This window comes from Nomascus leucogenys, chromosome 21 (assembly GCF_006542625.1).
Source record: "Nomascus leucogenys isolate Asia chromosome 21, Asia_NLE_v1, whole genome shotgun sequence".
Taxonomy (NCBI): Eukaryota; Metazoa; Chordata; class Mammalia; order Primates; family Hylobatidae; genus Nomascus; species Nomascus leucogenys.
Window position 1 is genome coordinate 76366421 of NC_044401.1, and position 15424 is coordinate 76381844.

Below are 15424 nucleotides of genomic sequence, written 5' to 3' on the forward strand. Positions count from 1 at the left end.
AGGATCACTTGCTTGGGCACATGGAGATGAAAGTATCAGGTTCCTGCAGTTTGGAAGAAGGAGAACTTCTCAGCTCTTTCCTGGCAGCTGAGCCACCCCAGATGATTTGATCTTAACATGGTGAGCAGAGTGAGGCAGTCAAGATAAGGAGCAGTCACAGAACCTTTAGCCTGCCCAAGGCTTGGGATCCAGAATTCAGAGCCTTTGGTAAGCTCTTTTGGCTGTCAGCAATCTTAGTAGAGACTCACCTTAAATCTCTCCAAGGCTGTTGTGGTTAAAGTTCAGGCGAGGGCTATAAAACCAAATGAGAGTGTATCTAATGAGAAAACTCAGAGTCATGGGCTTCAGAAATCTTAAGGAGCAAGGGTGACTTCTTCCATGCCATTGTCTGTGTCTATTCAGGTTCGATATTGCAACTCCCTGGATGAGGAAGAGAAGAGGGAGCTGAAGCTTTTCAGCAGCCAGAGGAAACGCGAAAACTTGGGCCGCGGGAATGTCAGGCCTTTCCCGGTCACCATGACAGGAGCTATTTGTGAACAGGTAAGCATGGATTCAGGGGAGTGAAGAGGCATTGTTCTGGCATCTTTTCACCCATTCATTCATCCGACAATTGTTTTACTGAGTGCCTACTATGTGCCTGAGATACAGTAGTGAACAAAAGACGGGAAAGTTTCATCTTGCCCTTCTAAGGAGTTGGATTGTAGGGGAGGAAGTCAGACAATATATGTAATCAACAAAATAGAAAAAAATACAGCAAGGAAGGAGACTTGAATGTACTGGAAGTGTGGGGAGGCTGCAGTTTTAAGGAAGGTTGATGGGGAATACCCCACTTAGAAGATCTGAGCAAAGATGTGCACAGATGTGCAAGAGGGAGTGAGTCTTGCAGATTTTAGGGCAGAGGGAATGCTAAGGCAGAAGGAATGACCGGCTTAGAGGCCCTGAGACAGGAGGGTGTCTATTATGTTCAAGGAACAGTGAGTTGGCCAGTGGGCTGGGGCAGAGGGAGTGAAGGGAGAGAATTCAGATAAAGTCAGAGTTCTGGGTGAGCCATTGGAAGGATTGAGAGAGCAATGGCATGATAGATTTATATTTTAAAAAGAGACCTTTAGAAAATGGAGTTGGCTTGGGCCATGGGTCAGCCTCCCTCCCAGGATCGTCCCAGAACCAGAGCCATTTAAAGGGGAGGTAAATGATCTTCTCCCGAGAATTGAGAGTTCCTTATTGAAGTGCATGAAGCCCTTCCCAGTCATGTTGACAGGAGCTATTTGTGAACAGGTGAGAGTGGGTTCAGGGCAGTGAAGAGGCATTCTCCCTGGGACCTCGCTGAGTTCAAGAGTCTGGATTTCCTGTCTCCTCTGTTCCTGCTGAGTGCTCAGGGTGTGGTGAAGAAGAGTTTTAGAGACTGCAGGGTAGGAATACACCTTGCCCCACCTCTCAGCTGCCACAGGCTTTCCAGTGCTGATCGTCATTCTTGGTACTTCTCTAAGTCCTACAGCTTTTTGAACATTCCTATCTAACTCCTTAAGCTCTGCATAGACCCCTTGAGAGCTGAAGATATGTTAACTGGATCAAAGAAGAGGAGATGGGATGCTGCCCAAGGGAAGCAGATGTCATTTGAGGCCCTTTTTTGAGATTTCAGAGCGGTAGAGTGAGAAGGTTCAGTTGCATGGGATGGAGGAGCTAATTGACCAGAGATTTGGCAGTAGGATCTTTATTCTTATGAAGTATATCTGGGACCCACCGTTAAGGTACAGGTGGTCAGTGGTTGTGATCTGAGATTCACTGTGCTCCATCCAGACAAGCTGAAATCCTTGCTACTCTCAGATCAGTCTCCTGGAACCAGGCAAGCTGAGTTTGCCTAAGGGAGAAGGAAGGTTGGGCATTTTGTGGACAGGTGCCAAGAATTGTGTAGAATAATGCCAAGAGTGTGAAGGCAGAAAGAGCTTTCGTAAGTTTGACTCATGTTTCTTCCAGATGACCTTGACCATGTTACTTTTCCTTGGTTTTGTCATCTATAGAATGGGTGAATGATGACTCATGTGAGGGTTATATAGGATTATGTCTGCATGCTTTAGCTCTGCTAACATTATCACGGAAGGTAAGGAAAACATGATGCCTTTCTTTTGTCCGGTCACACATGTGGATGAGCTCCCAGAGACTATTTGTGAGGTCTTTACTTGATTTTCTAAGATGCATTTCAATGCATAGGTTGGAAAGTTTTGGAGGTAGCTTCTCTGCTCTTTAGACATTGTCCCCTGAGCTCAGCCAGTCTTGTAGGACCCTAGAACTATACTCAACCTGTGAACCTCATGGCCCATGCCATGGTCAGCAAGAGTATCTCCCTAGACCCACTTTCCACACTTTATTCTTCCCTCAGAGTCCCTCAAACCATATTCTTTTTGTCCCAACCCCAACCGTAAGCATAGGTGGCCAGTGATTCTGCCTTTTTTCTTTCAGGATCAAGAGGGAACTTGAGAATATGAGTGAGAAGGTAGGGAAGGGATAGGAAGAAACCCTTTCCATAGTTTGGCCTTAGAAGTGGTGCCGTGTCAATCAAGGCTATGTAGAAAGATGTTAGAGGAAGCAGACTAAAAGCATGTCTGAAAGGCACACAGAGAAGGTAGTTAAAGGTGAGCGTGCTGTTACGTACCCACCCTCCCTCCCATCTAAAAGTATAGGCCCCACCTCCTCCAAGCCCCATCCTCCCGCCCACCCCCCTCCCCAGCCACTCTTCCTGGTGTTAAACCTGGCTGTGTCTCTGCATGGAGTTTAAAGTATCTAAAAGATAATGAGGCTTTCCTCTGTGCCAGTTTGCCTCCTGCCTGCAGAGCCCCTGTATGTTATTGTGCTAAAAGAGCTTTTCTTTCTTTCCCATCTTTGTGATTCCTCATTCTCCCAATGACTTTATCTCTACATTATTTGTAAGCCCTAGGGAAGGAGAGTTCAGGCAGGACAAGAAAAACCTGCCCTGCTGCCTATGTGAAGCAGGAAGCATAGTGACTGCTTTGAACATAAGCACTCAGTAGCCAGCTAATGGTGGTTGTCCTTTTCTCATTTATGCACAGCACGGGGAGATGGGGGCTAGTGTGAATACTGATGTTTCTGTTTGCCTCACAGTGCGGAGGCCAGATCAATGGTGGAGACATCGCTGTGTTTGCGTCACGCGCTGGCCACGGCGTTTGCTGGCACCCGCCGTGCTTCGTATGCACCGTCTGCAATGAGCTCCTGGTGGATCTGATCTACTTTTACCAAGATGGGAAGATATACTGTGGCAGGCACCATGCTGAGTGCCTGAAGCCGCGCTGTGCTGCCTGCGATGAGGTTAGAGCAAACTCCAGCAGGTTTACCTGCCCATCACCCCTTCGTTGCACCATAGCCAACACATGGTCTTCTGGCTTTCTGGACTGAAGAAAGCCATAGGCAACTTCATTTTCTTGCATTAACCCTTTTGGGAGAGAAGCTCCACCCATCCCTGGTTACTGGAATGTCTGGGGGTGTGGCCTGCTTTACTGAGCGTGGAGCTCTCATAGCTTCCTGTTGGGAAGGCATTTTCTATGTCCATGAAGATCCCCAAGTGACATATAACTGGCCCTAAGTAAGTTCAGAACTCTAAAAACAAAACAAAACAAAATTGCATTGTGCGTCTTTAGATATTAACCCTAATCTCATGGAATAATCAGTAATGGAGTGCCACTTACATCTTAAAATTGTTTCATTTTCCAAGATTCAGTGCTGCAAAATGATTAGAAAAGGGAAGAAAGTGGGTAGCATTATTTGATTTTTCTACAGTTTATAAAAGTTCTGAGTGAAAATTCAGGAGGCAGATGGATACTTCATTTGGATATCTCTGCCCCATGCTCTAAGAAGTACCCTATGTAAGAAAGCAGGATAGAACGCAAGACCTCTGCCTGGCCTTCTTCCCCTACTAGAAGCACACCCTACCGTGTAAGCTGACAGAATAGAAAACCTGGTTTAGCTTTATAAGTTGGGAGCAGAAAAAAGAATGTTCTAAATCTGACCACTTTTATGGGAGTAATTTGGGTAAAAGTCCTAGACAGAGGTTTCCTCCTGTGCAAAGGAGTTTTTTGCGTCTGTCTTTCCCTGTAAATAGCAGTGTGGGAGGTGAGTAACACTCCCTTTTTTCAGCCAGAGAGCCTACTGTTACAAGGACATTTCTTTCTTACAAACTACCTACGAGGGACTCACTTTCTAGGAGGAAGCTGGTCAGACTTAACTAATTTGGATTCTAACACTAATGGTGATGTTCTGGAGAGACCTTCTAGAAAGATAGCTGGAAAACCAAATTCAGGTCCAACTCTGTGGTTCTAGAACACCTTTTTACCTTCATGCCTCAGTTTCCACATCTGAAAATTGGTGCTCAGAATACAACTTTGTGTTGTCTAATGGCGATTAGAATATGATTGAAGCACACACTTTGAAATTTATTGAGATATAATTTGCATAGCATTAAGAACCCTTTTAAAGTAAATAATTCTGTGGATTTTAGTATATTCACAAAGCTGTGCAAGTGTCACTGCTGATTCCAGACCATTTTCATCAACCAAAGAGAAACTCTGTGTCCATTAGCAGTCACTCCTCATTTCCCCCCTTTCCCTAGTCCCTGGCAACTACTAATCTATCTCTGTCTCTGTGGATTTACATGTTCTGGACATTATATGTAAGTGAAATCATATGTGACCTTTCAAGTCTGGTTTCTTTGATTGAGCATGTTTCCAATGTTAATCCATATTGTAGTATATGTAAGTACTTCATTCCTTTTCGTGGCTGAATAATATTCAGTTGTATGTATATATCACATTTTGTCTAGCCATGTGTCAATTGATGGACATTTAAGTTGTTTCCACTTTTTGGCTACTCTAAACAATGCTGCTATGAACATTTATGTACGAGTTTTTGTGTGTACGTATATTTTTAGTTCTCCTGAGTGTATACCCAGGAATGGAATTGCTGGGTCATGTGATAATTCTAAGTTTAACTTTTTGAGGGAATGCCAAATTGTCTTCCAAAACAAGTATAACATTTTACATTCCTGCTATCAGTGAATGAGGATTCCAATTTGTCCACTTTCTCAGTAATACTTGTTATTATCTGCTTTTTTCATTATAGCTATCGTAATGGGTATGAAGTTGTATCACATTGAGGTTTTGATTCATATTTCCCCAACAGCTAATAATGTTGAGCATCTTTTCATGTGTTTATTAGATATTTGTGTATCTTCTTTTTCAGAGAAATGTCTGAAAAAATTTTTTAGTTTAAATTTTTTGACTACCTTTTCAATTGGGTTATTTTTCTTTTCTTTTTTTTTTTTTTTTTTAAGACAGAGTCTCACTCTGTCACCCAGGCTGGAGTGCAGTGGCATGATCTTGGCTCACTGCAGCCTCCACCTTCCAGGTTCAAGCGATTCTCCTGACTGAACCTCCCAAGTAGCTGGGATTACAAGCATGCACCACCATGCCCAGCTAATTTTTGTATTTTTAGTAGAGGTGGCATTTCACCATGTTGGTGAGGCTGGTCTCAAACTTCTGGCCTCATGTGATCCACCCACCTCAGCCTCTCAAAGCACTGGGATTACAGGTGTGAGCCACTGTACTTGGCCTATTTTTCTCATTACTGAATTGTAAGAGTGATTTGTATATATTCTATATACTAGTCCCTCATCAGACAGATGATTGGCAAATATTTTCTCCCATTCTATAGCTGTATTTTCACTCACTCGATGATGTCCTTTGAAGCACAAAGTTTTTAATTTTGATGAAGTCTACTTTAGTTTTTGTTGTTTATGCTTTTAGCATCATATCTAAGAAACCATTGCCTAGTTCAAGGTCATAAAGATTTACACCTGTGTTTTCTTCTAAGCGTTTTATTGTTTTTTTGCCCCTAGCTCTTTAACCCCATTCGAGTTAATTTTTTTTTCTTTGAGACGTAGTTTCGCACTGTCACCCAGGCGGGAGTGCAGTGGCGCAATCTCAGCTCACTGCAAGGTCCGCCTCCCGGGTTCACGCCATTCTCCTGCCTCAGCATCCTGAGTAGCTGGGACTACAGGTGCCCGCCACCATACCCGGCTATTTTTTTTTTTTTTTGTATTTTTAATAGAGACAGGGTTTCACCGTGTTAGCCAAGATAGTCTCAATCTCCTGACTTTGTGATCCACCCACTGCGGCCTCCCAAAGTGCTGGGATTACAGGCGTGAGCCACCGCACCCAGCCTTGAGTTAATTTTTATGTATGATGTAAGGTAGGGGTTTGAATTCATTATTTTACATGAGGCTCTCCTGTTGTCCCAGCTCTCTTTGTTGAGAAGACTATTCTTTTCCCCGTGGAATGGTCTTGGCCTCCTTTTCAACAATTAATTGACCATGTATGTATGAGTTTAAATCTGGATACCTATTCATCCACATGCCCAGCCTTATGCCAGTGCCATGCTGGCTTGATTACTGTAGCTTTATGGTAAATTTTGAAATCTTTAAAAACTTGAAAAAACTTTAAAATTTTGGAATTTTAAAAACTATATTGGGGGAAAATGCAAACACTTGTGAGGGCCTGGCAGGTGCTGTAAATGAAGGTGACTTATTTTAAGGCAATAGGGAAGGGTGAAGAATATGACAAACTGGAGAACTTGCCACTCATTAGAAAGCAGCAGCCTCTCTTCTTAGCTCTAGTTTATTATTGCCATGTAGGAATGTGCACTGAGCATTGCAAATGTTGTGTTTTCAAAAGATAAACCAGGATTACAAGTGTTAATACGATATTTTCCATTTAAAAAAATAATATGTCCAGGCCAAATGAAGCAGATATGTATGTCCAATGTGCCTGCGAGCTGTCAGTTTTTGATCCTGCCTTATATTCTCTCTCTTATTAAATGTGGTTAATTACTGGCTAGGCCAGAAATCATGTTTAATTATGCTTTAGGTAAATCCATGTATAGGAACTGATATAGAATAAACATATCCATATGGATTTTTGTTTAATTATTTGTGAGTGGGATCTGCTTTCTTACCCTTCTAGTTCAAGGCCCCCGTAGCTTTCTTCCTTTAAAGTATGTTCTGGATGGGTCTTACACACTGACCATTTGGCTTCCCCATCTCCAGATCATCTTTGCAGATGAATGCACAGAAGCTGAGGGGCGACACTGGCACATGAAACACTTTTGCTGCTTCGAGTGTGAGACAGTGCTGGGCGGCCAGCGCTACATCATGAAGGAAGGAAGACCCTACTGTTGCCACTGCTTCGAGTCCTTGTATGCAGAATATTGTGACACCTGTGCCCAACATATAGGTGAGGCAATACTTGGCAGTCAGCTTGGTCCTGTGATGGGGTCACCTTTGTTTTGGGTGTAGTTAAAATATCTTTGATTGCAAATGATAGAAACCCAACTCATGCTAACTTAACTGAAAAAGGGAATTTCTTGATTCACAACACTAGAAAGGCCAAGGAGTATACTGGCTTCAGGTAAGGGTGGATCAAGGGTTCAGACAAAACCGATTTTTTTCTCTGTATCTCAGCTTAATTTGCCTTCTGTTAACATCATTTGGGAGAAGCTGTCTTCACCTAATGGTCTAGATGACTCACCAGTGATACTAGTCTTAGTATTTGTGTTCTCAAAAGGAGAGAAACTGTGTCTCTTCCAGTTTTCAGGTCAGTTCTTCTAAATAAGAATCTTATGAGCCTTGCTTTGATCAAGGGCCCACCTCCAAGTGGGGACTATGTGCCATACAGCCCCACAACCGAGGCTCAGGGCAGTGGGGGAAGCTCAGAAGGAAAATCTAAACAGATATCTCCCATAGCCTCCTTGGGACAAGTCGGGGATTTGCAGAGGAGGAACCAAAGTGGTCCTCTCGGTGGGGAGGGATTGTCAAGGAAACCCAGTGGCTTCTGGCAAGTATGTCTTTAAAAAAAAAAATAGCAAAAGCTGCTCCAGCCAAATGCAAAGCAAATGAACCTCAAATAGTCCGTAAACTATTAACTCCCCCAATAAGTGGCAGATATGAGATGGTGAACATCATTTTCCCTCTTCAAATAACCAATTTGTTCAACCCTTTAACGCTGTTCCAGATCATACTGCATTGTGGCTTATTCATTCAACTTGCCTTTTCTGGCACCTTGGGAAGGATCCAACCTTGGGGGGAAAAGAAAAGGTTGGCAGTGGCCAAATGTCTGTGAGATCACAGCCAGATCATCCAGTGGCTTGTGCAATCCCAGGAAGTCTGTTCAGAAGCTGCCAATTTCTTAGCTAGAGTGAGGAGATATAGAGATAATCCATTTTGGAGCCCATTTTGCCCCACTTAAAAGGTTTTATTAGGACCAAAAAAAAAGTGGCTTTGTCTTCCTGGTTCATAAGAAGTGATGTATTCAAATAAAAAATTAGCTGGTATTTGGAGAGCTCTGTGTGCTGATAAAACCCTGGCTTTGTGGACAAGACATCTATCGTGTGCTCAACAGTGCTTTGTCATTGGGCATTCTTGTCCCACATACTCAGGCCTGGGCTTAAGCTCTGCTGTGAAGACCTCTGTGCAGCTGCATTTCCTTCTGGGGGCTTAGGTGATGGCAAATTCCCCATCCCCTAACCTCTAAAAACCTCACCCGTCTCACAGCCTGTTGCCTCAACTCAGTACCCAGGAGCTTTCATGTCTCACAAGATCAAAGTAGTCAAACAGATAAACCTTCTTTTTACTAAGAGTTAGGAAATGTGAAGATCAATTGTGACAAGTGGCAAGACGTGTGAGGAAGGGGAGAGGTAAGACAGTGTCAGGGAAAATGGTGCAATGTCTTGACTCAGTATTGCCCAACTGAGGATTCAAGTCCGCAAGTGCACACTTGCTCAGATGAGAGGGGCCATGTGTGCAGAATACCAGCCCATGGCAACAATACCCCTTCCCATCCATATTTCTGTTTTTCCTGTTTCTGTCCTTGGAGGCTAAGAGCCTCTCCAGAAACTGCCACTTAGAATTTTTGCTCAGTGCTTGGCAGAGAGAAAAATCTCTCTGTTGCTGCTGCATGTACACCTCAGGTAGCCCCTTGGTTTTCTTCTCTTACTGTCTCCCTTTGGCTGCCCAGTGCATTTATTGGCATTCCCTCCTCCTTTCCTATTAAATCCATAAAAGGGTGTCAGTGTTTTATCAGAAAAGGTGACCAGGGTGGCCTGCAGTATTATTGCTGCTATAGTTAAAATGGTGTCCCTAATGTTTGTTTTAAATCCACTTTTCTACCAAACATAATTTTCCTGTGACAGTGAAAGAGCACGCTCTATATAGCATGCATACCTCAGTCACTGGGTGCTTTACCTCTGACCATACTGTACAAATATTCCATATTTATACAGCCGCTCAGAGCAGGCCCTGCGTCAGGCAGCCGTTGCTAGGGCAACAGTACTTTTGCCTGTGCACAGCAGAGTAAACAATCCTATAAACAGACCGAGGCTGTGGCAGCAGTAGACACACACACCCTCCAAGAAGTACTTAAAGGGCTTAGAGAAGGAATAAAAAAGGAACGCTTAGATGTTGAACAGCAGAGCCCTTTTCCAGATGTTTAGAGTTCAGGAACAGTTCAGAGGACCATCTGACATCAATGTTTATCGGGGACCACGTTCAGCTGCCTGCCAGGCCGCTTTATGATATGCCTCCCCTCCACTCTCCCAACCTGAGCCCTTCCTTCCATGAGGCCCCCATCCTGAGGAACTAGGCCCTTGCTGCTGCATCTGAGCATATGTCCTTGCCAAAGTGTGGAGAAGCAGCTGGTGGCAGACAGACCAGAGGTACTGGACTTCCTGTGTACCTCTAACAAGGAGTGGGGATAGCCGCAGCTGCTCTGGATGCTGTGCTGATTAGAGCTCACCAAAGGACCCAGGGATGCCATCATGAGCTCTCTGCACTCTTGGCATTTGAGAAAGGGAGTGAGAAGGAGGAGAAGGAAGAAGGAGGGTGGGAGAGAGCAGGGGAGACAGAGCAGCCTCATAGTTATTTCTTGGACTGCATCTGGGCAGTGACCCTCAGCAAAGAGAGAGACAGGCTTTCAGACCTAATGCAATAAAAGAAGAGTGATCAGTAGGCCCAGTTCTCAGCACTCCATGCATATTAACTCAGTTACCAAGTACTATGATTATCCCCGTTGTACTGATGGGGAGACCAAAACAAAGAGAGATGAAGCAATTTGCCTAGAGTCACACAGCTGGAATGCAGCAGAGTCAAGATCTGAACCCAAGCAGATGGCCTTCAGCATCTTTACAACCAGCTGCAATGGGATGGAGGTGGGATTTGAACCTGTGTTCATCATGGTCCCGAAGCCTTATGCTTAACTACTACAGAGTCCCGTGTCCCTGTGGGGGAAAGTCCCTGTCTTTCTCTCAAGAGTCTGGGGAGGAAGTGTCCATGGCGCTTGGGGTTGTCTGTTTCTAGCCCCACCACAGCTGGTTATTTCTCACTCTGCTGGGGAGCACTGGTGCTGTAAGAGATGGAGTTGATCCGTCTCAAAAAAAAAAAAAAAAAAGATGGAGTTGATTCAGTTGATTCACACAGTTCCCTCTCTCCCACTTGGGGTGAGTCTTGTGGCTGCTCCTATCCCTATAAAAAAAAAATCCCCTCTTAGTCTCTAAGGCCAGGTTCCAAAATGAAAAGAGAACCCCATAGTTTGGGAAAGAGATAATACGAGAAGAATTGCCCTCATTCCTCTCTCCCTGGGCTCCATAGACACAGAAGTGAGTCCGGGGATAGACAGTGGAGGAGAAATGTAGGCTGCTTGGGCCGGTGGCCTTTTGTTCTTGCAATTCTCTCCTTCTCCCTAATTGCTTGTTCATTGCCTCTTTAGACAAGTTTCCAGAAGTTCTTCCTTGAAAGTCCAGGCTCAGGAACTCTCAACCACTGAAGATAAAGGCCACATTAGTCCTTTTTTCTGGGAAGCCGTGTATCATTATGCATCAGGAGACTGCAAGGGTCCTGGTCCACCCTCCAGTCATAGCTTGAGGCTATATTCCCAGCAGGCTCTCCCCACGGGAGCGGGCCCCAGCAGCTCCCAGTGTTCATTCTGCCAGTTTTACAACTGCTATAAAAAGAGCCTGCTGTGTGACTGCCTTAGCAAAAGTTCTGCCTTAGAAAAAGCAATGAGAGGTGTTGGCTTAGAGCAGGTCACTTGCCCACCCCTGAATCAGTCCCTGGGTGCCAGGAGAGCAGATTTTTTTTGCTGGCCTATTTTGGGCCCCAGGTCAGCTTTTGCCCCACCCAAAGCTCATGGCCTGAAGATGGCAGGGAAATGGTGGCCCACAGGGAGATGAAGTCCTATAACCAGAAGAGGGCAGAGATGATGAGAAGGCAGAACCCCCGGAGGTGTGGGAGGCTCCCTTAGTATGCAGTGTGGCCAGGCTATAGAAACCTGGCACAGTCCTGTCACAGGGAGGAATTGTGCCTCTTCCTTTCCTGATGAAATTGAGCAAAGGGTACTTATGCTCCCAGAGGGGCAATAGCTTTGGCAATACCATGTCTAGGTTTTTCTTTACCAAAAGCAGATTTTTCCTTAACAAGAGTCGAAATCCACATTTTTATTTCCCACTAAGTCTGTTGAGACTGCCTTAATGGAATAGCACAGACTGGGTGGCTTCTGAGTAACAGAAATGTATTGCTGACAGTTTGAAAGCTGGGAAGTTCAAACTCAAGGCACCAGCAAATGCAATGTCTGCCGAGGGCCTGTTTTCTGTTTCCTGGATGATGCCTTCTGGCAGAGTCATCATATGGTGCAAGGAGCAAACAAGCTCCCTTGGGCCTCTTTTATAAGGGCACTAATTTCATTCATGAGGTCTCCACTCTCATGACCTAGTCACCTCCCAAAAAGCTCCGTCTCCTAATGCCGTCACTTTAGGATTTAGGATTTCAACTTAGGAGTTTTGGAGAAAACATTGACCGTAGCATCCACTGAGTTGCTGCTGTGACTTACCCATTGGAAAAGCATATGCTAGTAATGGGATTCACTCGATCTATCTATACACAAAGAGCCCTGTCATACACCAGGCCATGTTCCAGGTCCTGGAGATGCTGTAGAAACTCAATGAGTCTGTCCTCATAGCGCTTCATTTTTAGTGGGGGAGAGAAATAATAAACAGATGCATATGTATACTGTTGCAATGTAAAGCGGTATTAATGCTATCAAGAAAACTCCAGCAGGTAAGGCTGGAGAGTAATGGAGAATCACTATTTAGTGTAGATAGGAAGACTTCTCAGAGGAGTTGGCTTTCAAGCAGATGCCTAACTAGAGTGAAGGAGATAGAGTCAATGTCATGGTTGAGAATAAGACTTCCTGGGTACAGATCTCGTCTCTGGTTCCTAGTTATGTTACTCTGTGCAAGGTACTTAGCCTCATCTGCCTCTATTTTCTGATGTGAAAACTGCGAATAATATTAGAAAGCTAGCTCAAGGAGCTGAGTGATTAAATGAGTTTACATATATAAAGCTCTTAAAGCAGTACAAGATCATATGTTAATATTACTATTGCTATTTGTCAGGGGGAAATGTGTCCCAGGCAGAAGGATTCATAGACAAGCCATTTTAACCTAGAGTCTTTGTGCTTGGAGGAAATGAGTTAAGGTGCATTCTGGTATAACAAGGAGTTCTCGTCATAGGACATGAACACCATTTACATAAGGGTCTGATTGTTGATTTATTGACAATTTATCCTGCCACACCTGGAATCCTGAGACAAACCACGGTGCTGTGTGTTTCACGTCCCAGGGCAGAGCTCTGAGCCAGCTCATCAGCCTCTCCAATGTCTCTCATTTTTTTAGGTATCGACCAAGGTCAAATGACCTATGACGGCCAACATTGGCACGCCACCGAGACCTGTTTCTGCTGTGCTCACTGCAAGAAATCCCTCCTGGGGCGGCCATTCCTCCCGAAGCAGGGCCAGATATTTTGCTCACGGGCCTGCAGTGCTGGGGAAGACCCCAATGGTTCTGACTCCTCCGATTCCGCCTTCCAGAACGCCAGGGCCAAGGAGTCCCGGCGCAGTGCCAAAATTGGCAAGAACAAGGGCAAGACGGAGGAGCCCATGCTGAACCAGCACAGCCAGCTGCAAGTGAGTTCCAACCGGCTGTCAGCCGATGTAGACCCCCTGTCACTGCAGATGGACATGCTCAGCCTGTCCAGCCAGACACCCAGCCTCAACCGGGACCCCATCTGGAGGAGCCGGGAAGAGCCCTACCATTATGGGAACAAGATGGAGCAGAACCAGTCCCAGAGCCCTCTGCAGCTCCTCAGCCAGTGCAACATCAGAACTTCCTACAGTCCAGGAGGGCAGGGGGCTGGGGCCCAGCCTGAAATGTGGGGCAAGCACTTCAGCAACCCCAAAAGGAGCTCGTCACTGGCCATGACAGGACATGCTGGCAGCTTCATCAAGGAATGCCGAGAAGACTATTACCCGGGCAGGCTGAGATCTCAGGAGAGCTACAGTGATATGTCTAGTCAGAGTTTCAGTGAGACCCGAGGCAGCATCCAAGTCCCCAAATATGAGGAGGAAGAGGAAGAGGAAGGGGGCATGTCCACTCAGCAGTGTCGGACCCGTCATCCCATCAGTTCCCTGAAATACACAGAGGACATGACGCCCACAGAGCAAACCCCTCGGGGCTCCATGGAATCCCTGGCCCTGTCTAATGCAACAGGTAAGTCCTGTTCACCTCGAAAACAGATAGCAAGAGGGTAATCTCTGGGTGACTGGATGCTGGTCCTCAGAATTTTTTTTTTTTTGACATGGAGTCTCGCTCTGTCTCCCAGGCTGGAGTGCAGTGGCACGATCCCTGCTCACTGCAAGCTCCGCCTCCTGGGTTCACACCATTCTCCTGCCTCAGCCTCCTGAGTAGCTGGGACTACAGGCGCCCGCCACCATGCCTGGCTAATTTCTTGTATTTTTAGTAGACATGGCGTTTCACCAAGTTAGCCAGGATGGTCTTGATCTCCTGACCTCGTGATCCACCTGCCTTGGCCTCCCAAAGTGGCAGGATTACAGGCGTGAGCCACTGTGCCCAGCCTGGTCCTCAGGATTTTAATGTTGTTTCTGCCATGTGCCCTCTTCCAATAGGCTGCTGAGGAAGGTAAACCCAAGTTTGGGATGGCTTCTATCTTTGATGGGCTTCCCTGTAAACAAAGCCTGAGACGGGTCCAGATGCCTGTGATATATTGAGGGAGTGCTCCCAGGAGAAGGGGAGTGAGAGAAAGAGGACAGGGCACGGGGAGGAGCCAAGTGAGGAATGGTGTCTCCACTGGGGTCTGGCTTCTGCCTGATCCCACAGGGGACTCTGATGGATGAGTTGCACTATAGAGTCATTGCTTCTTGTGACAAAGGGGCTGATGTTTTGTACCATCGTGTCAGTTGGTCATCAGCTTTGGGCTGCTGAGGAGTGACAAGGGGATGAGATTGTTTATGTGGGCTTGGGGCAAGGCAGCTCCTGTTGGCCAAAGGCAGCATTAAAGAAAGAAAATACTATGGTCTGAATGTTTTCCCCAAAATTCCTAAGTTAAGAACCTAAATCCCAAGGTGATGGCATTAGGAGATGGGGCCTTTTGGGAGGTGACTAAGTCATGAGGGTGGAGACCTCATGAGTGGGATTAATGCCCTTATAAAAGAGGCCCGAGGGAACTTGTTTGCCCCTCCTACCATATGAAGGTGGAGAAGGTGTAGCTGTGAGCTGATGGCAGTACTCACAGCACCTGGGGCCCAGTTGCCCCAGCCTGGTGCTGCCTGGGGCACCAAAGCATCCATGACAGCTTCTGAGACTGTTCTGAACCTGTTTCTCACCAGGGAACTGGCTTCAAAGTGCAGATAAAGACGTAAGAAATGTCTGGCTAGACAAGGAGAAGACAGGCAGGCTGAAAAGAACAGAAGTGGAGAGAGAGATAATGGCATGCTTCTCTCTCCAGTGAAGTTGTCCAGCTGGTTTTGTGTGTGTGGGAAGACTGATGTTGGCCAGGCATGGTGGCTCATGCCTGTAATTCCAGCACTTTGGGAGGCCAAGGCAGGAGGATCACTTGAGGCCAGGAGTTTGAGACCAGCCTGGGCAACATAGTGAGACTCTGTCTCTACAAACATATATGTGTGTATATATATATATATAAAATACGTATATTGTGCATATATATATATTATATATTATATATAACATATATCGTGTGTATATATTATATATAATATATAAATATAGATGATATAGTATATACAAATATATTATATATATATAAAAATTAGCTGGACTTGGTGACACGTGCTCATAGTCCCAGCTACTTAGGAGACTAAAGCAGGAGGATCACTTGAGCCCAGGAAGTTGAGGCTGCACTAAGCAATGATCCCACCTCTGCACTCCAGCCTGGGCAGCAGAGTGACAACCTGTTTCTTAAAAAAAAAAAAAAAAAAAAAATTAATATTATTGATTTAAT

At 45.4% G+C, this 15424-nt stretch overlaps 1 protein-coding gene across 3 annotated transcripts in view; it reads left to right on the forward strand.

Annotated features, from left to right (window-relative positions):
• The window catches only part of PRICKLE2 (prickle planar cell polarity protein 2), a 351868-nt gene that overhangs the window by 284370 nt on the left and 52074 nt on the right, over positions 1 to 15424 (forward strand). For all 3 annotated transcript variants that reach the window (XM_030801631.1, XM_030801630.1, XM_003273662.3), the window contains exons 4-7: positions 403 to 540; positions 3118 to 3321; positions 7109 to 7295; positions 12784 to 13656. In XM_030801631.1, the coding sequence (XP_030657491.1) occupies positions 403 to 540; positions 3118 to 3321; positions 7109 to 7295; positions 12784 to 13656 (1402 nt within the window). The remainder of the gene's footprint in view (positions 1 to 402; positions 541 to 3117; positions 3322 to 7108; positions 7296 to 12783; positions 13657 to 15424) is intronic.